Source organism: Lutjanus erythropterus, chromosome 12, assembly GCF_056507025.1.
Source record: "Lutjanus erythropterus isolate fLutEry1 chromosome 12, fLutEry1.hap2, whole genome shotgun sequence".
Classification (NCBI taxonomy): Eukaryota; Metazoa; Chordata; class Actinopteri; order Lutjaniformes; family Lutjanidae; genus Lutjanus; species Lutjanus erythropterus.
Genome location: NC_139328.1, coordinates 38062060 through 38085810, shown reverse-complemented (window position 1 = coordinate 38085810; position 23751 = coordinate 38062060). Strand labels below are relative to the sequence as shown.

General features: G+C 36.3%; 1 protein-coding gene across 1 annotated transcript in view; it reads left to right on the top strand.

The window, feature by feature from the left end:
• Window positions 1–7866, top strand: part of LOC146318455 (disks large-associated protein 1-like) — a 99032-nt gene extending 91166 nt beyond the window's left edge. The window contains exons 12-14 of the mRNA XM_084732732.1: window positions 125–216; window positions 2795–2947; window positions 6695–7866. Coding sequence (XP_084588858.1) covers window positions 125–216; window positions 2795–2947; window positions 6695–6919 — 470 coding nt within the window. The 3' untranslated portion in view covers window positions 6920–7866. The remainder of the gene's footprint in view (window positions 1–124; window positions 217–2794; window positions 2948–6694) is intronic.
• The last annotated feature ends 15885 nt before the right edge of the window (window positions 7867–23751 follow it).

Here is a 23751-nt window from a genome sequence, read left to right as displayed (position 1 = left end):
AGGAAAATAAAATGTACCTCAGCAGTATGTACATTTTCTCAAGAACAGACTGTAACAGATGTACTGCAGGTCAGTCACTCTGTCTGAACTCTCTGTCTGTCTTTCTGTCTGTCTGTGCTCATAGTCCTCGGGAAGATGAGGAGTGCTATAGGAAGTGCTCAGCTTCTCATATCCCAGAAGTTCCAACAGTTCAGGGAGCTGTGTGAGGAGAATTTGGTGAGTTCCACCTTTCACTCCACTGTAACAGACTTTTCAACAAACTAAGATTTGCTTTACAAACATATTCCATTTCTTTATCAAAATACGTTTAACCAGGTTTACAGCATGGCTTTCAACATGCCAATTACTCCTTTTCAATACACGTGCTGGCCTGATATGACTCAGATTGACTCGGCATGTCAGCCCAGCTTGGCAGGGATTTGTATTTCCATTATGACAGGGGTACCCCCTTCAAGGTGTGTTTTTTAACTTAAGACAAGCTGGGCTTGAGTCATGGCACTGTAAAGTGGGGAACAAACACTTTTTCTTATAAATTTTTCACAATAAAAGTCCCCTCTTATTTTACCATAAAGCTGAAACCAGGAAGTGTTTGGTTTTCATCAGCAGTGATTTGATGCAATTCTTCTGCAGCTCAAAATGAATATGAAAGTGTAAAATAAAGCAGAGACCAGACTCCACTTAGGAGAAGGTCCATCTCAGGTGCAACTTGGCACAGCTCGTGTTCAAAGTATTAATGGAAATGCAAATCAGCACGGCACAGTTTGACTTGGTGTGGCCAAAAATGACAGTGGAAAAGCCTCAAATGTTGGTCTGTCAGTAGGTCAGTCCTGGCCCCCTCTCTCACCCAACACATCAAATACAGCAGCTTGGTTGGTGTCCCTATGCTCCTAGCTATGATGCTGTAGGTACCACTCTAGCATCATATCTGGTGGCGCCGCTGAAGCATTGCGTTTTGATCTGCCATCAAAGTCACATTACATAGTAGAGCGAGAAAGTCTGTATGGGGGAGGTGGGGAGGATAGATGGGTCAATAAACAGGACTGTCACCCAGGAAACTGGGGTTTTATGTTATAAGATATTACATGAATCCCACATGTAAGTTCATCAAAAGGTATCATAATGCTTATTTATGTTGTGTTACATGAACTTATGTATGTAGCCCACTTATTTTAACCCAAACCATGATCTTCTCCTTAACCTACCCAAGTAGTTTTGTGCCTTTATTTTGAAATTCTACCCTTATGTTGCATGCTTATCATTGCTAACTTGACCACATAGTCCTGCACATGCAAACCTGACACTAGAGGGGTCCCTGCAGTGTCATGGTTTGAAGCATAGGGCTCTGCATGCAGTGAAGATAATATAACTAATTTCCCAAACCTGTATATAGGGCTGGGCAATATATGCTTAGAAATATTATCTCAGTATCTTTAGGATATGCAGCAATATATGATATATATGTCAATATAAACATTTTCTCTAAAATTAGACTGTAAATTCTCAAATACTGTGAACATGTGATATTATAAAATATGATGCATTGCTATAGATTAAAATACTCAACAGTAGAGGTGGGCAAAAAAAAAATCATAAATCATTAGTAATCTTTATATAATGACTAAGTTGGTAAAGATAAATAATAGAACAGCTACAACATTCAGTGTTAAGTTAGGAAAATGATATCACTTTACTGTAATGTAGCCTTTATAACCAGGAAAAGACAATGCTTATGACATATCACCATGCAATGATATTAAAGCAGCAAGTTTGCAAATCTGTTGTATGAATTTAAATTTTCATGACTGTCAAGCTGCTTTCTGCACCACCCAGCATCGTTGTTCTAGAAGCCTCCATATGTAGAAATGTTCAAGGTGGTTTGAAAGCTCTTTAGCTATCTATAAGATATGAAACCATACAGAGCAACAATATGAACAACACAGTACAAGGATAAATATCTCACTATGATGTACCAGTAAATGAATTACCCATTCTGGAGAACTGGGACAAATCATGCCCTACCAAAAAAACTGTAAGAAATTACTAATACCAACACTTTAATTCTATTATTTGGGTGAAAATGTATTTGGTCTTTTAAAGTTGTGTTCCAGATTTCCTTTTATAAAAACATGATTTAATCAGGCATACAAAGGGTTAGCTATACCTGAAGGACCCCTTTCTCACTTCCTGGTTTTAAAAATAGGTGGGAATACTGTTCAAGCACTGGTAAACTTTATATTTTTAGACAAATTCATTGAATAATATTGTACATATATATATATCAGATGTGTCTCAACCATAACATGTGGACTCTGTAGTCCTTCTAAATCAAAGCTAAATAAGAATTATGGTTTAAAAATGTGTATTTTGATTAACATTAAGAGAACTCTGAGACACTTTAAAAAGTAAAATTAGTGCTTACTATGATTATGCTGTGAAATGAAAAAAATGAACATTTTGTCAATGGTAACAAAATGTTACATTTGTATCTGAAGGAGTTTAATATGTTTTACAAGGTTTAACAGCCAAGAGTTTGATCTTATGAAATATATTTTCCAGCATAATTGAAGAGTGAAAATCAAACCCCCCCCAAAACACAGTTTTGTCCCAATTCTCAAGAAGGAACGATGCATATATTCATCTTTTTTTATGTTTAGTAGTATATTTTTTGCAACACATTTTGAGCTTCCCTCCATACAAAGCTGAAGATGATGCAATATTTAAAACTACTTTTCTTAATTCTCCTCTTCACCGGCTGCTTTCATCTCTTCCTTCTCCTCAACTTCTCATGTTACAGAACCCCAACGCCCACCCTCGTCCCGTGGCCTCAGACCTGGCTGGTTTCTGGGATATGCTTCAGCTGTCTATAGAGAACATAAGCCTCAAGTTCGATGAGCTTCACCAGCTCAGAGCCAACAACTGGAGACCCTTGGACCCCCCTGAGAGAAAGGTACACTCACAAGCTTCCAGTGTGACACCAAGCTGACTTTGACCAGGGAGAACCCCATCATCTGAATGGAACCATTTAATGTTGTGTTAGTTCTTTCACTCCATGGCCAGTATGAATGTGACTCATTACATGAGTGTCTCATTTGGCAACAAACTGCTTTTGTCCGTGGTACACAAAGGGATATTTATAGCAGATTTTTCTAAAGTTACTTTACTCTAAAACTGAGCAGTCTTTCCCCTAACCTCTACACAGGTAAGACTCAGTTCAGGTAAGGTGAACACCCAGTGAAAACACAGATTTTATATATTTGTATTTAATATTTGATTGACTTGATATAACATGAAATATATTTGATGTACATTTACTTCCAAGAAATCCCCAGTGATTTTTTTAGTAATGCTATAAAGTAAGCTATAATTGTAACTCCAGTGACCATAGCAACACATGAAATATCCCTCGGTTATGTCTAAAGTCATGTGTTGCACAAAAATGTCATGTTGCCAGTGGTCTAATGAAACCAGATGTGATTCTGTCCTTTTGTGACCACTATTCATATCTGGTTTACTGCTTTACAAAAAATTGTTTATTAATGTTTATTTGTTTCCAACCAAAATTAAGCCCAACCTGCCACAGTCATCCATCTCTGTAAAGTGTAAACATCAGACTACTAATCTTCATCTAGATACCACACTGGTATCTTGATGTACAAAAAAGCACCACCAGATCTATGGCCATAGCTCGCTTTTAGTTGTATTATCAAAATGTGAGACCATTCAGATGGATGATGTAAGTTGATGTCTTTTTTTTCATTTCTGTTGTTAATGACTGATAACCAGTCTGACATGCCTCAAACTAGAGATCATAGATTTCATTTCACCATCTCACAGTTTGTCATGACATGAACCTGTTATCACATAATGTGTAGGGCCTTAACATACACACCATGATGTTTCTGTAGTAATTATATAAAATATGTCCTCTCACTGAGCACTTTAAAAGCTCCAGTTTAAAAGCTCTCTATTTGCTTATAATGACAGCGTAGTCACACCTGAGGTTGTTGGGTGGAGGCCTTCACTGCCCGTTCTCACTCCCAACATGTCAGATACAGCAGCTTGGTCAGGTCCTCATGCTTCAAACTGTATTGTCATTGGTACCCCTGAGCATCTTTTCTGGCCCCCTTCTAGTGTTACATTTTTATGTGCTGTTGAAGACAGGTGACATGGTATGAAGAGTGAGAAAGTCTGCTTTTATGGAGGAGGTGGGGTGGTTAAAAGAGTCAAACAGTTAAAAGACTGTCATCCAGGAGACAGGAGGTTTGTGTCCCACGTGAAACCAAAAGTCAACATTGATTTCTTTTTAAGTTATGTAGAGTACATAAGCTACATAACATACATAAGTTATGTTACACCTGTGAACCTCCACAATAAAGTTACTTATTTTAAACCCAAACCATGATCTTTTCTTAAACCTAACCAAGTACTTTTTGTGCCTGCTCACACATTGTTTATTTAGTATTGCAAAACTGACTTTGGCTCCCCTTTTTAAGTTACATATGCAAACATACATATGAAAGATATTTATTTTAATCCAAACTATGATCTTTTCCTAAACCTAACCAAGTAGTTTTCTATTCTATTCCTCTTATTTTGAAAGTCTTCTTGGACAATGCATACTTATTATTGCTAACTTGACTGCAGATCCCCTTTTTAAATTAAATAACTTTACATTTCGTTATGGTATGTATTTGAATTCGATAACAACTTAATACATTTATTTACTTAAACTAAAACCTTAATATTTTCCTAATTCTAAGGAAGGAGTTTTGTTACCCAAATATAACGAAGTAGTTTTTATGCTTTTAGTTTGAAAGTCTTCTCAGATGTTGCATATTTTTTATTGCTACTTTGACTGTGGGTTCCCTTTTTAAGTTAGGTAACTTTCCTAAGTTGCATTACGTACATGAACGTAGATAGTAACTTTATTTGTTTATGCCCAAACCATGCTCTTTTCTTTTCTAACTAATTAACTAAACTAACTAACTAAACTAAAACTCAAACCATCATCATTTCCAGGACCAAACCAAGCAGTTTTGTTGCCAAAACTTAACCAAGTAATTTTAGTGCCTTTATTTCAAAAGTCTGGCCAGATGTTGGGTATTATCATTGCTAACTTGACCACAGAGCTCTGCATGTGACAAAACCGATGCTAGAGTAGTGCCTGCAGCATCATACTTTAAAGCTTAGAACCATTCCTGAATCTGACAAGTTGGAAGTGAGAACGTGCTTCCATGCCTGTTTGACATACAGGTGATAATTCCTACTTTAAAGTAGTAACAAGACATTCTGATTGATAAAACCTTTGCAAATTTCCTCATTCTGCCTTTGCATGGGTGTTTGGTGATCAATTCATGTTGCAAGAGAGCTAAAATATCTTTTCTTGAGGCAAACGGAAAATCTATACATACAGAACCATGACAAATCCAAAGAAAGGCTTATTTTTAGTCTAGCAGTAGCACTCAGCTTTCTCTCATGGTGCTGCATTAGTGCATGGTTGTCTGACTTGGTCTCTATGGTGATACAGATACTCTTCCTCCTACATATCTTTAAGCGTATCTGTAACTCTTTTTCAGATGTCTTCTGCCTGCTGTCTTTCAGCTGTATCTGTTGTGGCTTTGCATCGTTGTGAATACTGACTCTGCTCTGCTGGCTTCCTCATTTGCTCTCATTGCTATCTTTTTCTTTCTTGTGCTTTTTTTGTGTTAACAGTGAAGGCGCTTGCAAACAGCCACGCATCAATCAGCATAACTGCAATGCCAACAACACCACAGGGCCTTGACACCTCTGGGCCTCCGTAGATCCATCATGTCTGTCTTTCCATCCATGTCTCCATGCTTCCTTCTGCCCTTCCTTCCTTCCCTCCTTGCTTCCTCCTGGCGCCTGCAGCCACCTCACTATGTGTGGTATTTTGTTGTGTGTTGTAGCTGCCAGTGTCGAGATAGATGGACAGGGAGAGTGATGCTGATGTTCCTTCTCCACAAATACATTTTACAGTATGGAGCACACTGTTTACACAACAGTTTCACAGGAGATACAATTAAAATGACTATGCTATTATATACACAATACTCCAGCCATACAACACCAATAAAACCTTGAGAATTAGAAGGCAAATAAAACCAGATACATTTAAATAGTACAGTGTTGACTTAACTGATGGATAAATAAAGAAAAACAATTATTTCAGGACATCTATGGTGTCAATAGAAAGATACAGCATTGTGTCATCTGCAAGTGGTGTTGTACGCAGGAACAGACCCTGCCACAAGATAGACTTCCACACAACTAACTAAATATAATTATTATGATAGTAAAATACCTACCCTGCATGCATCTGAAGGCCTCACACATTTGACACAAATGTACAAGTCTTTTAAATAACAAATGTGTGAATCAACACAAGTAGGGAACAAGTTAGGATAATATAAGAGCATGTAAAGTAGCTGCAGTATTATGATAAAAAAAAGAATGTCTAAATGATTTTACCTCTTCTTTACCTACAGTAAACATGGTCACATTTAAATGCACAAGCATACATTAAACCAAAAGCCTACTAGATTGAAAGTGGCAGTTTCAATGGACATCACAGTCACATACAAACATACACATGTACACAAACACACACACAAATAGATGTCTGTCTTTTTCCTGAAATGTTCTCCCCTACCCCCCTACCGTCCTCTCCCACCAGGAGAGGCGGCTCCCACCTCCAGTGCCAAAAAAACCACCCAAGGGCCCCCACCACCACCCCCCTCTGGCCAGAGACCGCTCACTGGAGAGCTCAGAGAAACAGCGGCAGGAGGCCAGGAAGCGCCTGATGGCCGCCAAGAGAGCTGCATCCGTACGGCAAAACTCAGCCACGGAGAGCGCTGACAGCATCGAGATCTACATCCCCGAGGCTCAGACAAGGCTATGAGGACACTACCAGGGACACACACAGGGTGGACATGCAGTACACACACACCATATGGAACACAAACATAAAAATGTATGGTTGTCCACACCAAGGTTACAATATACAGGTGTATTATTTGGAAATGCACAGGTCATGCACTCCGAAATTATCTCTAGATAAGAAAAAGCATGAAACTCAAGCACAAGTTACATTACAAGTTAAGAGGTTGACTCCCCCCCCAGATATGGACAGTAGCTTTGCATGACACCCTTACCAAGCTATGTGCATTTGAATTTCCAACACCCACAGGATCATAGATATCGGACTGTTTAACCTTGACCGTGACCTGTGAGACCTGTCCAAATCTCTAATACTCCAAGATTATACAAGTGTAGACTCATGATTTAGACACATGCAGCACACCTGTAATGTTAGAATCCTGTCATCAAATATATGTGCCCAGCTTCTATAATTGAGGCTAATTATCACTTTTTAGAAAGCCACCACTGCAGCTATGTCATAGTGGTTCTCCAGAGCATGTGTACTCCGTCATTAGAAAAAATCATCACCTAAATTTAGCTGAATTAAAACACAAATGATTTCAGTACAAAGATTCACCCAGGTCATGGTCCTCCAAGAAAGGGTGAATCGGAGGCAGCTAGATCTTTTCAAGGATCTACAACCAAGTCAGTTTGCCCTTGATTTAAGCCTTTAAACTTAACTGATAGAAATGATGGACAAAATTGGGATCCAATAAAGCAAAATCATTTTTAAGGACATCTGTGGTGTCAGTAGAAAGATAGAGCATTGTGTCATCTGCATAGTAGTGAAACTGGTGTTGTGTGCAGGAACAGACCTTGCCCCAAGATAGACCACACAATTAACTAAATGTAGTTATTATAATTCTAAAATACCTACACTGCATGCATCTTAAACCACCTTAAACTTAAATTTTCCTGAGAACTTAAAGGACTTCTTGTCCATCTGCTAAAGGGAAGACATGCTCAGACGAACTGGTGGGATTATTTTATCACCTACTTGACTGACTTTTGGTTGATGTTTGGAGGTTTTTTCTGTCTGTCTTTTACAAGTGTAAACCCATCATGTCACCTATTATGAAGAGCATATTTGGGAATTAAGGCCATCCCTGTCTTGGTTTTTTGGAATCAGAGGTAACAATATTTGGACTATAGCATGAAGCTGGTGGGTGAAGTGGTGCTTGGTTTTGGCTCATCTGTTCAGCAGACCACAAAGTGTCTAGTATGACAGCTAAATGGTCACTAAAATATAATTTTGAAAACATCTGAGGCAAGAAATAGTCAATGTATTAAAAGAAAATTGATTCATAGTGATGATTAGCACTGCCTAGTTTTGACAGTTTGAGTTTCTTGACCTGTCACTCAGAAGGTAGCCCCACCCAAAGTATTCCCTGTTCTATTTTACTCTAAATGGGACCATAATTTTCCAAAATGAGCTTCATGCTGGATTGAAGAAGGCTTGACAATAGTGATTGAGGCCATAAACTCATTAGGAAACTGTTTCCTACTGTAAGCTAAGGAATCAAGTGAGAAATAGAGTCCAGGTCACATACAATTTGGCTTCTTTTTGAAACCAGTGGAGTCGCCCCCTGCTGGCCAGTAGAAAGAATGTAAGCACTCCTGCATTGGCTTCAACTCTGTCCACTATTTATGCAGTCTGTGGTCTTGTAATATTACACCATGTATATATACAGAGGTGATGGACAATCTTACACATACACACAATCATTAACTTGTGTCATATGAAAACACTGGTTTACACTCACACACACTGAACACATCAGCACTCACAGATAATTCTTTCAGGTCTCGTGGCTGTATGAACACTGCAGGCTGTTGTAATATAAAAACAGTGTATCTCTCTTCCCTCTGGAGAGGAGAACGCCATGATCACTGTTTATCTTTCATCTTCCTCTCCGTCTCCACACACACAGTTCTTTATTAAACATAGGGACTTCATGTAATGACCAACTGGTATTTTCTTCCTCTATGGTGAAACCTCTTAAAAATAAGGACAGTATTTTAGGAAAATTCTGTTATTTTACAAACTTAGATGTATTTTCATAGTTTTGGACATCACTCTTTTTTGTTGTGTTTCATAGCTGCATTATTGGCTCACAGGAACTCTACGGGGCACAAACAGCAGTCATCGGACATGTTTTAAGTTTTCTATACTTATTCATAATCAAAATGGAGATTTGTCTCAAAACTGTCTTTATGGCTCGTGGGTCGCCCCATCCATATTTTAGCAATTCAGCTTTTGGTGACCAAAACTACAAAAATCCAAGTTAAGTTGTAAATAAACAGATTTTTTTTTAACCCTGCTTATGTAACATAGAAAGCCATCAAGTTGAATTATAAAGTGCTGATGCTGTCAGAGCCACTATGTTATTGAGGAAACGATGCCTAATACTGTTGAGGAATGAACTGATTTGGGTGTTTGTATGATCACCACCTGTGCATAGGTCGCATATTTTCTCCCTCTTTGCTTTAATCTCCACGTCCCCTCCTTGGATTTGATGGTGATTTTGTCTCTTACAGGGTACATTTACACTTAAGCAATACTTAGTGGAGATAGTGACTTTTATTGAAGTGCTCAGAGATTTACTATGTAACACAAGACCCTATAATTAATAAGATGGAATAAGACTGAATCGGATATGCAGTGTAACATTAATCTCATGGCATCTCTTAAGGAGCTACTCTACTTAATTGATCCTTCTAATTTTAAGATGTTCAAATACAGATGAGTCTTGCCAAGATTTGAAAAGGTTATACAAATATAATTTGATACTGGCACTAACACCGATTTGATCTTCTGGCTGTTTAAAGAGCGACAAATATCAAAGCTGCATTTCTCTTTGTGTAGACAGCCATGAGATAGATTTGGACACAAAGGGCTATGAATCTAGCCATTAGACGTAATCCAGTGGCTGCCAAACAAGATCCTCCAGGGAACTGGAGGTCATCTAAAGGTGGCTAAACAAAATGAGAAATGGTTGATTTTTAGCTGCATTGTTTCAGTACTGCAGATAGAATTGAGTACTGGGTTTGAACTGTTACCAGTACCAAACTGACCCTTCCTAAGTCCCACCTCTTTTTGCTCTGTGCTCCAAAAACAGTTCTAATTAGCTAGCTAATCTACATGAATCCTTAGCTAGCTAGGTAGCAAAATACTAGCATACTATCTAATCAGTCTATTTTCAAAGTTAGCTAGTTACTTCCACTAGCCAATGTTAGCAAAATGGTTGTTAACTAACTATACTATGAATTGTATAATATGAATGAGACAGAACATTGCTACTCAGCTTTGCTGCCAATTTTTTCCAATATTTTCCCTCATTTCCCACTATTATAAAGAAGACGTCTGTCAAACAGTTGACAGGACACCTCAAACTGTAAACAAGGTCAGACACTTTCTATGATGATTTTTTTTCATCATCACAATGTAAAGTCTACGGCCCGACCGGGAACTCGAGAGTGAGGGCAAGGAGGGAAACACTGCTGTGCATATTTGGATGGCTGTATAACCAGGAAGTAAGCCCAGAAGCTAGAAAACCTTTCTGGTTTATGCACCAGGCAAACAAATCTCATTGGAAGGAATGATTCATAAAGTTCATTATAATACATATATGGATAATATACATCAATGGTTTGTTTGCTCAGTGGTTCCCAAACTTTTTCTGTTCACGTCATCCCACCCCACAATTATTATGAATTACTGACAATAATTATGGAATGAACATTTAAAAAAGGATTCAAGTGAGCATTTTAGTAAAATAAATGTCAGGATCATCAGCAAACTCTTGTTCATTTCCCCTTCATAAATCATATACATTCAACGACGTCTGCATCATTAGTTGGTGTCAAGAGTCATAGTCGACCCCTCGAGGGATTGTTGCATGACCTTTTTTTTTCCCCGCACACTGCTGTTAACTGTGCTGTAGCTGCTGTTAGCAAGTTAGCTCAGTTAGCAGTTCTATGGGATACAGCCTCTGAGATCAGTGGAGGCCGATATGACAGGGAGCACGGCACCTGAGGGGATTTAGTGTTTAGCGGACGATGAAAACACGGCGGGTTCGGGTGGGGGGACAGGAGATGGTCGAAGAGCAAGTTTTTAACTTAGCATGTTAATTTGTAAGTACACATCATCCATAGTGTCGATATATCTGCTAATATTTTTTTTTTGTATAGTCAAAGGTTATTCCACTGTTTGAAACAAAGCAACAAAATGTTCAGTCTCCTGATGGTTGCTCAGACATATTCAGAATCATCTACCCTTTTGCAGTTCGTATTTAACAGGCAGCTCACTCTGTGCCCCAGAAATGTATATCTAAATAATTACATTAATATCAGAAACATGCAACAGCTAGTTGACTATTGGCTTAAACCTACGACTACTGGTCGACTAAGAAACTCTTTAGTAATTTATTCCACTCTGTATTTCTCCCTTGGTCATCCACACCGCCCTACCCTCAGTTTGGGAACCACTGACTTAGCTGGTTAGCTAGTTATGCTACACATTGGCTAATGTGATGTTACTTTTACAGGTTTCCCAGCACCATCTTTTAAGCTACGCCTAGCTCATAGCATATCTAGCCTGCAGTAAACCATAAAGGATAAGTTTGACAGTGGTACAACTGGCTGCCAAGCTTGCTCAATTGTTATTGGAGCACATAGCAAAGAGGCGGGACTTAAGGAGGATCATTTCCAAGTACCCAGCCATGTTTCAGGTCCGCCCAAAAAATTCAGTTTACTAGTCCAATTCCACCATTCAGTGCTACATAGTTCTCAGTCTTTTCACATATTTTCAGCAACTATGTTTTAATGTTTATAATTTGTTTAGAAGAAAAACTTCTTTAGCATGATGTTTAATGTGAATCATACGTGGTAGTACAGACGTAATTGGCCGGTACACCTAAAAACAACAAGCTCAGTACCCAACCCTAACTACAGACTGTTACAATAAGACAAGACATGAGAATCAATACAGTTGAATACAGCATTCATTGAGAACTTTTTGTCAACCAATGAGCTGCAGAGAGATAACACCATGTTTAATCTGCACTGCATCTTTGACTCATTTTAAAATCTTACATAAAGTCATTACATGGTGATATGATGATGTCAGAGATGGCCTGATGTTATTATCTGCTCTATACTATCTCACTTTTTGTATACTGTAATGGTTTTAGCTCCAGGTGGCTGTTGTGAGTGTAATATTCACCCCCAGATGTTATTGAGAGGTAACTAAATTCTATTGGCTGACGCCGGTCACATCAAGCATTAGCAAGTGGACCTTCCTTCACATGTCTTGCTTGCTGAACTACAAACATGGCCTCCTTCACTTTGGAATCTGCGGCAGCCTCCTCAGAGGTTGCAGACATTAGTGCATCTGTGTTGCTTTTTTATTTCACATATCAGAATTCGCCAAAGAATTAAATATGAAAAAAGTGAACAGCTATATCTTCTGGTCCTAATGAACTAGATTTAGTGGAAAATGTCGCTCTCTTACATGTTAGTGTGACCAGGCTCTCAGTTACATAGAAAAACTGTGAAGGGTGATATGAGTGTATGCTGACGGTTTGCCATGAATGATTTCTGGGTGCCATTTTAGACTAAAAGGAATTGTCCTTTTTTTCTACTTACCAAGAGTCCTTTTCTCCTGCACTTGCTATTTGAAAGAATGGGAACCACTGTTTTGCTGAATCAGCAGTTCCATCCAGAAAGGATGTATTTAAAGGGTTAAAAGGTTTAGAATTGTAATTAATTAGCAATTGATGATTTGTTCATGTTGGTGAGGGTGTCATTTTCATGTAAGAAAGTGTTTGTGTGACTCTGGCTAAGTAGGAAGGATAGTTAACTCCACCAAAACTGTCCATGCACTATTTAATTGTCTTGCACACTGGTCACCAGAAATGACAATACGGCTGGATGACAGAGATACAATGTGAAATATTTTGTTTATAGTCATAAAATATATCTTTGAGTTTTGAGCAGCTATCAGCCATCCAGACATGACATCTTTTGATTTGGGCTTGTAGCGTTAAAAATGAAAACACAAATATTTCAGTGTTATAAATACAGTCAAACTGTTAGAAGCAATGACATTAAATTTAGTGTCAAAATGTTCTGTGACCCTACTGATGAATTTCACTGTATTTTTTAGAAACATTTTGGCAATGTTTTTGCAAAAAGTCACAGAAAGGAAATATAATTTCTTGAACACTACACAAGCCATGACTCTATATATTAATATTCTTATATATTATTATTATAACATGTTATCTCACCCATTCTTGAGAATTTGGACAAATCATGTACTACCAAGAAAAAACTTTTTTCATGACAATGTATTCTTTAAGGATCTTTGCTTTAAAAAATATTTTTGTATGGAAAATGTTGGCCCAGATTTCCATCAATTCTGTCAGATTTTTACAAAAACATGATTTAATCAGGCATAAAAAGGGTTAGCTATAACTCAAGGACCCCTATCTCATTTACTGGTTTAAAAAGGCAGGAATACTGTTCGAGCACAGGTAAACTTTCTATTTTTAGACAAATATATTAAATAATATTTCTATCAGATGTGTCTCAACCATAACATGTCGACTCTGTAGTCCTTCTAAATCAAAGCTAAATAAGAATATGGTTTAAAAATGTGTATTTTGATTAACATTAAGAGAACTCTGAAACACTAAGAAATAAAATGTCTGCTCACTACGGCTATGCTGTGAAATGAAAAAAAAAATCATTTTGTCAACTCTGTAAGTTTAATAAATAAAATGAATCACTGGGAGGTTGGCCCATTACAAGGTTTAATATCCAAGAGTTTGATCTTATATATATGTATGCTGGAATATATTTTCCAGCATAGTTGAAGAATTAAAATCAAACCCCCCTCAAAATACAGTTTGTTCCAGTTCTCAAGAACGAGTGACATACAATCACACATCATGGTTTATTTTATTAGTATTCTTACAGTAAATGTTAATCTTAGCTCTCCATATGTGACAACCCAGTACAAATGAATCCGTTTAAATGTATTTGTATGTGATATTTAACTTAAATTTTCATGCTTTTACTTTCAATTTTGGTGTTATTTCATGTTATTTTTATATTACCATGGCCACCCTACCTAGCATTTATTTTGAATGGCAGTATATTACTGTTAAGACAAAAAAAGAAAAACAGTGTCATGTTACTGTGATAAGTTTTTCATGTTACGACATACAAACTTATGACATTAAACAAGAAACCTTTCTTGTTATAACAATATACTATTTATCTTGTTATAACATGAAACATTTCATGTTAACATGATAACTTACATTGGTAACATACCTTGTTGTACAACATGGCAGCAATACACTTCCATGTGATCATTTAAGTATTACTAAGTATAAGTGTGTTATATAAGTAAGTATTAGTAAGTCTTTAGTAATTTTGTTACTATAAATCAAACAAAATTATAAACCATATTCTGGATTCTGGAATTTTTTTTTCAAAGTCCAGCCTTGTCGTCATTTCTGCTGCTGTCACTTTAAAGGGGCACTCCAGTACCTAAGTCAGTTTACTTATCTTTTTAAATCCCCCCAGCCTGTAAAAACAGCATGTAGTGTCCTCTGTGTGTTTGGAAGATCTTTTTTAGGTCTCAGGACATAACTCTGATGATGTCACAGTGATGTCATCAGGGTTATGTCTCAGTTTGGGCTCAGAGACTATAACAGTTGATGAAAGATGTGGATGTTTACCCGGCACCTGAGGAACGGTCCAACAAAGAGACACATCCAAGTTGCATTATGGGAAATGTAGGATCTTGGTGTCCACCTTTATGCAAGTGTGAACCTGAATTGCTGGAGTACCCCTTTAATGCAAAAAAACCCCCACAAAACAAGCAATTAAAAAGCTCATCACACTTAACTTCAACATAACACCAACAGCTGGATTGAGTTTGGTTACAGAGGTGAATCAACAGTCAGCTGATCAGGATGGACAAACAGCTGCTGGTCGTACTTGCTCCTCTTTTTGGGACTCTCTGACTAAAAAAGTGCCATAAGAAGACATTCCAAATCCATCTGGATTATCATACTCCATTTTTCAAGTCCACAGCTGGACCACAGCTGGTCTCGGCAGTGACAAAGAAAACATCTTTGGGGCCAAGATGATTTTCTTGGAGCCACTTCATGTCGTTTCTCTGTGATAATTCCATTTATACTACAGTACTACTACTTATGCCAACAGTTATTGTGATGACCTCTTATATAACTGCCATCTGTTTCTCCAGAGCAACACTCTGGCAATCAAACATAAGACTGACAGGATCCTACAGACTATTATATGATGATGATGATGATGATGATGTGTTGTTGATGAAAGTATTCTGTATTTATTTTCTTCTTTTGTAAAGATTAGTTCTCAGTGCGTGTGTGTGGGGAGGGGATGTCATTTTGTACAGGAGCTGATTACCTCTGTGTTTAAATGATGATGACAGTGACAATGACAGTGAGCCATATTCAATGTGAAATACCCTTCTTATCAAGAGGAAAGGGCCATACAGATGCTGAAAGTTTAGTTCTTTTTTTTTTTCTTTTTGCCATTTACTGATTCATTTTTTTAGTGTTCCAGTAGCAAGCTTACTGTCTGTGTGTTTGGGAGGAACAGTAGAGCAGGAACAACAAAACACAAATGTGAGTCGGGGGAAACAGGAGGATGTTGCACGGAGGTGATCTTTAATGTTTTAAATGAGGCTCTGGAAGCTTCTCAACTAAAAAAAAAAAAAAACCTGGATGAGTCACATCAGAACAGAACGTCTGGCTTCCAAGATGCAACATGTTTGCCAGAGAGAGGGCAAAACTTTGAAGCTGTGGTGTCAAAAGTGACAAATGTGAGACACAACTGCAAAAAGGTAGAAAACTATGGAAGAACAGGGTTGTAAATATTGGATCAAAATTTTATCCAACTGAAATTTCATTTTGTTTGATCTCTTTGTGTGCATACGATATGTGAAAAATTTAATTACAATTAAAAAATTCAAATTTCATATTTGAAAATGACTTCCTGAACTGAGAAGGACTTTCCTTTGATAAATATTTTTCAGTGTCCTCCAAAGCCTAACAAGACTCTAATGAAAATGAAATAAAATCTGGACTATACATCTTCAAATTGGCCAAAACGGTGCCACCAAAACTTTAATTTCTTTCTTTGAGTTCATAAAAAAATACAACATATTGAAATGTGAGCTGTGACATGAGAAGCTTAAAGTACATTTTTAAAAAATTCCATTTGCCGACAGTTTATAGAAGCGTATTTCTGTGATGCCAAAAAAAAAAGAAAAAAAGACATTTTCACATTACAATATACAAATTTATCATGTTAGAATAAGAAAATTTTTCTTCTCATTACAATATACTATTTATCTTGTTATGATGTCAAAAGGTTTGTGTTATAACTTATATTACAACAAGACGTTATAAAGATAATCGTCATGTTTTAACAATATAAATTATTACATATATAACAAAAGTTTTCACATTATAACAGAATAAATAGTATATTGATGTAACAAGAAAGGTTTCTTCTTATAATGAGGTAAATTTGAGATAAAAAAATTGTTGTTATAATGTGAAAAACATCTTCTTATAACAAACCACCGTGTTATAATGCAATACTGAGGAGTTTTTCTTTTTCTGTCTTGGTAGCAGTGTGCTTCTGTACTGATGCATCACCATCACTTTCACTTTTTCCTGCAGAATCTAATGAAATTTAACATTTTGCTGAAGAAATGTTAGAATTTGCAAGATGCTGTCTTTATATATTAGTTTTTTTATTGGTATTAAAAGTCTGCATATGATAAAAATCATATTTATTATCTGCAAACAAAGGTTAACTTTAATGCAGTTTTTCTTTTATTTGAAGTTTGCCCTGAATTACATTAATTCACTGTAAGAAATCATCCAGGAATTTCATGGAATCAACTAATCTTTGGTCATTAACTTAACATAAATATACAAGTTTTATTTATTCATGTTAATTAAAGTTAAAATTTCTAGTTTTTATTTTCAGAACTTATAAACTCAAGTTATTCTTTACTTAAAGTCACAAAGTGTCTCCAACAGGAGTTCTTTGTGTGAAATAAAGATTTTCAACCTAAGAAAATGTAAAGGGAAATCAAATTTGTTGAGTTGTTGTAATGTTTGTCAGTATGACTGAAGAGTTGTTGGTTCAGCTTAATAGTAATAAGTTGAACATGTTTTCTCAAGTGCAACTGAATTAATATCAACTCTATTGTTTGACTAGAAAAGTTTGTTTTGAATCATTACAAAAATACCTTTACTTGTTTTTTTTTTTCAAATTCAGTCAACTTAAAATTTTAAGGCAGCTCAGACACTAACTTTTTTAATTCGAAACAAACAGGTTTTTTAATCTAGTGTTTCTAATTAAAACAAAATGAAAATTGCAATTGTTATGGTAATTATCCAAAAGGACATATTTCAAATGTTCAAATCCCAGGCTGCAGTTAATTGCTTGCTTTGTTTTGTTTTGTTAGTTTAACTTTAAAATTTCAAAACCAAAAGTCAAATTTGCACTCAGTTTCATAACAATTAGTTGTCAATAGAACTGTTGGCACTAATTATACATTTTCAAAACTGAAAATCAAACAGGATTTTTAAATTTCTGATTTTTTTCATACATTATACACACAAATTGAAAATGAAATGTCAATTTTCCATGATGGTTTTATTTATTTATTTATTTTTAAACTGGCAGTCCTGGACTTCCATAGTGGACAACCTTGGATGTAACGCTGCTGACAGCCCATGTAATTCCAACCAATGGTGTGCTTGAGCTGGCTTTGTGTGCTTTTATTTCCTCAGGACGAGAGGGGAAATGTAGTCTATAAAATCAGGGTCTCCCAGACATGGTTGTCTGTTATTCAAATGTGTGTGTGTGTGTGTGTGTGTGTGTGTGTGTGTGTGTGTGTGTGTGTGTGTGTGTGTGTGTGTGTGTGTGTGTGTATGCGTGCGTGTGCATGTGCGAGAGCCTACGTGTTCTAAAGTGTGTGTGCGTTTCATATGTACATATTACCATGATGGAAGATGCACTGTGGGTGTGTGAGGTCTCTTTAAAGTGCTTCCTGAGTCCCTTGTTTTCTATGTCGGGCCTTTCCTCAGTACGGTCTAGTAGCCTCATAGACTCATCCTGTATATTAACTCTCCACTCATCCCTGCGACAGATCTTTGTGTTTGTACAGAAACTAGTTGAGGGTGTTTCATGACGCATGCAGACACAATATTAGTACTTATGAATCTATATCTCAGTTGAAGACATGTATTTGGTTTATTTATTCTCTTATTTATTGATTTTATAAACTATGAGATTCCGTTGAAGTGGTCTGTCATGCTCTTCTGATCTTATGTTGTATTGTAAAGAGATGATTATATGTCCATAACTATTGATGAACCCATAATAAAATTAACTATCAACTCTTCTTCCATGACTGATGTCTTTTCATATGGAAGCCCTAAGAGGTAAGTGGCAAAATAAATCTAAAGGAGCAATAAGTAGACATTGCACATGCAAAAATTTGCAGTCCACATAGTAAGATGGAGCCATAGACTGTATATTAAATAGGTTGGAATCCTGTTTAAAATATGATTTGTGGTTGAAGAGTTGTTTCTCCTCAGACATGGCAGACAGAAAGGCTGCAGCAGTCTGCAGGTGCTCTGCAGGTGCTCTGCAGGTGCTCTGCAGGAGCTCTGCAGGAGCGCAGAATGCACGCAACTTCGTAAATCGACGACAACAACAAGCCAACAAGTTCAACCTGCTATCATGAAAACAAAAGCCCACGACTCTGAAATAAAACACTCTGCATGCTGAGTTAAGTGGCTGCCTGTCTCACTGCCTGTCAAACTCCATTAACATTTTGCTCAGTTTAACAGTTATAAACATCTACAGTTTATTACAGATTATTAATGAGCTTTTTAAGCTCCTTCAGCAAAAGTTCTGCATTAATTTGAACTCTGAATAATGTAAAACACACATCCAAAACACTTATTTGGATATGGAATGGAAATTTCAGGGGGACACTGCAGCTGTACCGTTCATTTTAAGTGAGGCGAGTATTTCAACTCAATAGAATAGTTAATTAAAAAAATGAAACCTCAGTCATTATGTACTCACCCTCATGGTGATTGAAGGTCAGGTTTAGTTTTTTAGTCCACAAAACACTGCTGGAGTTTCACAGGAAAACAGTGTTGAATCTCCCAAACAATGGAAGTGAATGGTGACCAGTTTTCACACATAAAGAAAAAACAGAATAAAAACATAAAATGCCTCCATACTGCTCGTCTGGTGTAATCCAAGCCTCAACAGGCCAAGTTGACTAGAAAATGTTATTTACACCATATTTTTATCCTGAATCTTCACTGTAGATTCTTGGAGCCACGTTCATGTGTACACTGTCTGAACTGTGTGTGTGGTGTGATGATGTGCAAACCTCATGTGTGGGCTTTAGGAGACTTGGATAATTGGATTTTTTTTTTCCTCTTTTTGTGTGTGTGTGTATGTTTTTTTTACTGTTGGTCACTGGTCACCATTGACTTCCATTGTTTGGGAGATTCTGTTTTTGCCATTTTCGCTGTTGAACTAAAAAACTAAACCCGACCTTCAGTCAGCATGAGGGTGAGTTGATAGTGACTGAATTTTCATTTTTGGGTGAACTATCCCTTTAACATGTTCCCTTCATTTCTAATGACACATTGTGGTCATTTTATAATTTATTACAGTAAATATATTACAAATGTTTCCTTTAAGAACAGCTGAAAAGTGTTTTCCGGAGATAATATAAGTTTCTTTCTTTCTTTTTTTTTTTTTTTGTCATTTCTGGGAGTTCTCTTTTTCCCAGCAATCAACCTCTTACACCTTCTCTGAGTCAGCTCTTGCATAAGGCAGATAAATGTATGAAAATAGAGATCCTTGCTACATATATTGCAATTAATATTTCCAGATCTTCACTTGTTTGAGCTTTGAAATAACAAAACAATCCACCGTGGCTCACAGTGTCTCTACAGATTGGAATAATACAGCTTTGTCCATCACTGTGTTTCATTAATACACAGCTAACTAGTTCACCATTATGGATTAAATGTTTTGTTGTTGTTGTTGTTGTTGTTGTTGTTGTTGTTGTTGTTGTTGTGTTTACAAATAGACTGATATGTCTTTGCTTTGGTGGATTTGTATTTTCAGAGATTTCATAAACATTTAAATCACATAGAAATGAGTCAGAAAATAAGCTGAAGTAAAATGTTATGAAATATAATTAGACATAAACTAAAGCACAGAATCAGTTCAGTAAATCTGTGTCTAAATTTACTTTAAATGTTGCATTAAAGGTGTGACATCCTCTCTGTGCCAGTTCAGACACCAGTGTAGTCACAAGCTGCATCATGACACTTTTTGGCAGCTAACATCTATTTATGTGATACTGTGACTTCATGGAATTATTCCTCTTGTCTCTTTATTCAAATACTAAAAGACAGATGTCAGAATATCAGTGTCCTGTCGAGCTGGTGTAGACAGAGTGATGGGATGAGATGCATTATGAATCTGCATGTATTCTCCCCTGTGACCACATGATGGCAGTATTGGACTGAGGATTAAATAAGTCACTGCAGCAGGAGTACACTGACTGTCCTCTAGAGGGACCTGAGCACCAAATAATACACACATACACTCACGCAGAGAGTATGGCTTTTCTTTTTGACGTCCACAGGTTAGAAAAACTTAGAAAAATGTCTTCATACTTCATATGTTCTTTTTCTGTGATGTCAGCAGCTTATATGTAAGATTTCACTTAGAATGTGACATTCTGTTTCACTTCAGATGACAGATAAATTGCGACTATGTATGTAACATAGCTTTTTATAAATTTTATCTTGAAACCAGCTGTTGCTGTCTCACCATTTGTACCTACAACAAAAAGCATTAAAAGCATCATCCATAATGTCATGTTAAATCTCAGTGGGATGGATGAATATTCCAGGAGCAACTGATTAAACTTGATGCTTTTTTTTTTTTTTAGCAGAGTTGATCTTTTCTGGGACGTTTCTGAGCCCTGATCCCATCTTTTCTGCTGAAAATGGACATATTTGAATGTGTTTTCATCCACTATTGGAACAAATCAAAAATTCTTTAAAATACGGTATCTCACCCATTCATTAACACTGGGACACATTTTACCAGGGGTGGAAGTAACTGATTACAATACTCAAATTACTGTAATTAAGTAGGGGTCTGTACTGTCACTTGTACTTAAGTATGCATTACAAGGTCTAATCTACTTAGTTACTTTTGAAATCATAGTTGAGTACTGAGTACAATTTGAGTTAATATTCAAACCTTTTGTCTGTATTTTAGTAGCCAGTCAGGTGATCTGATCACAAACGAGGCAATGAAAACAGAGACATACAAACAAAAAACAACACAAAACACTGCAGCAGCTCACATTTGGGGTAAGGATGTTTATGATTAATCATTAATTGATTAATTGCTGTTAAGAATTTAACCAATTACAAATGTATTCATGGATATTTATTTTAATAGTCATGGCAGTAACTGCACCTCATTTTACATTGTTGTATGGTGGAGCCATTTGATAAACAAGGAAACTTAAACTTGACTTAAAATGACCAAAAAAAAGACAAAAAAAAAAAAGAGACAACATTTGAAAATAAGGAAATAAACATGTTTTGTATCTTATTAATAATTCCTGACTAATTGATTGTTTCAACTATCAGTAAGGAAAACATACAAAATTTGCAACCCTAGTTTGTAGAGGTGACTGTGACATCAATAGTTAAAAGTAACTAATACTCTGAGTATGTTTTGCAATGAATACTTTGTACTTTTACCTAAGTATATTTCTAATATTAGTACATTTACTTGTAATTGAGTAATATTTTAACAGTAACAGTACTTGTACTTGAGCACAGATTTTCAGAACTCTTTGTGCTACTGCATTCTACCAAACAAAATTTTAATAAATATTAAAACCAACACTGTAATTCTACTCCTTTGGTTAACATTTAATCTTTAAATATATATACATACATACATATATATACATACACAGATACATACATACATACATACATACATACATACATACATAAAATTATATTTATGTTTTTTTCTTTAATTTGTTAAATTTCTAAACTCTAAACTTTCTAAACACAACTTCCAACAATTTAAAAATGTGTTAAAAGTCTTCAAAATCTAAAACTAACATACCTACTGATAACAGGAGCCTAAAAATGTGCTATTATAATCATCTTTGTTTTAAAATAGATTTTTTTTTAATGAAAAAGTTGATGCTTTAAAGTTGTGTCTCAGATTTTTAGATTCAGATTTTTTACAAAAACCTGATTTAATCAGGCATAAAAAGGGTTAGCTATACCCTAAGGACCCCTGTCTCACTTCCTGGTTTAAAAAACTTAGGAATGCTGCTCAAGAACTGGTCAAGCTTCTATTTTTAGACAAATTCATTAATTCAATAATATTTCTATCAGATGTGTCTCAATCAAACATGTCGACTCTGTAGTCCTTCTAAATCAAAGCTAAATAAAAATTATAGTTTAAAATATGCATTTAGCAATAAGAGAACTTAGCATTAAGAGATTTTCCATCTGATGGAAATGACGTCTACATTTAATACACAATTGAATCACTGGGAGTTTGGTCTGTCACAAGGCTTAAAGTGTTGGACATTTAAAAATGTATTTTCCAGCATAACTGAACTCATCAAAACACAGTTTTTTCCAAATTCTGAAGAATGAGTGAAATATTTTGACAATTATTATAATCATTATTATTATATAGAAAAATGTCCAAGCACTCACTTCACCGTCATCACAGCAGTCAGAGAACAATTTTCAGAAAGATTTTAGCACAAAAAGTAACCTGAAACGAAAATGGTGAGGGGAACGCGCCTCTCCATCCAGGAAAAGAAGCTCTTGGTGGTTAGAGACCATGAACCGAGCACTGGGACAGTGTGTCTGTTACAGAGCTGTGGGTATCCTGGCCTGTTCAACTGAGGAACTGTTAGAAACACAGCCATCCAGGAGGAGGCTGATCCTTGGATGACCTTGAACTTGTACAATGTGCTGCTCATCTGGACTCCCTCAGCTCTCAGCCAGTGTGCCATCAGTGAAAGCTGCTGTCCTGAGTTTCTGTTGCCAACTTTTCCTCTCAGTTCTGCTCCTGCTGCCTCAGGCTGCCCATGTATTTCAGGCATGTAGATGCACAGATGTGAAGACCTGATGGAAATGTACTGTTTGTCCCTTTGTTCTCAAAGTACACTGCAAATATGGAACATTTTAAGATTTTTGCTTTAATTTATTTTTTAAAGGCTAGGAATTTATTAGCATTGATTTGAAAATTAAGATGATTGACGCAGAATCAACAGCTGATTTGCATTTTTTTCACATTCTTCTCTTCAACCTCTTGCTTTTGTTGTAATAGTGATGTCAGTGACAATTCATGCTGCTATCCAAGTCTGCTCAGACAGTGAGGTTTTAAATGAGAAAGTGTCTTGTTGGTGCACCAGTACATTCCCTAAAGCCACTAAAATATGTCTTTGCCCGACTAATCAATAACTTCTCTAAGGAATCTAAGTCAGTCTGCAGAAAACTACTAATGACCTTGTACAAATTACACGTGTGCATAACATTGTTAAACAATATGTGAATTTATAAAAAGTTGTCAAACGCCATTTACTTCCGTCAGCCATGTTTCTACATATATGATGTCAACAGA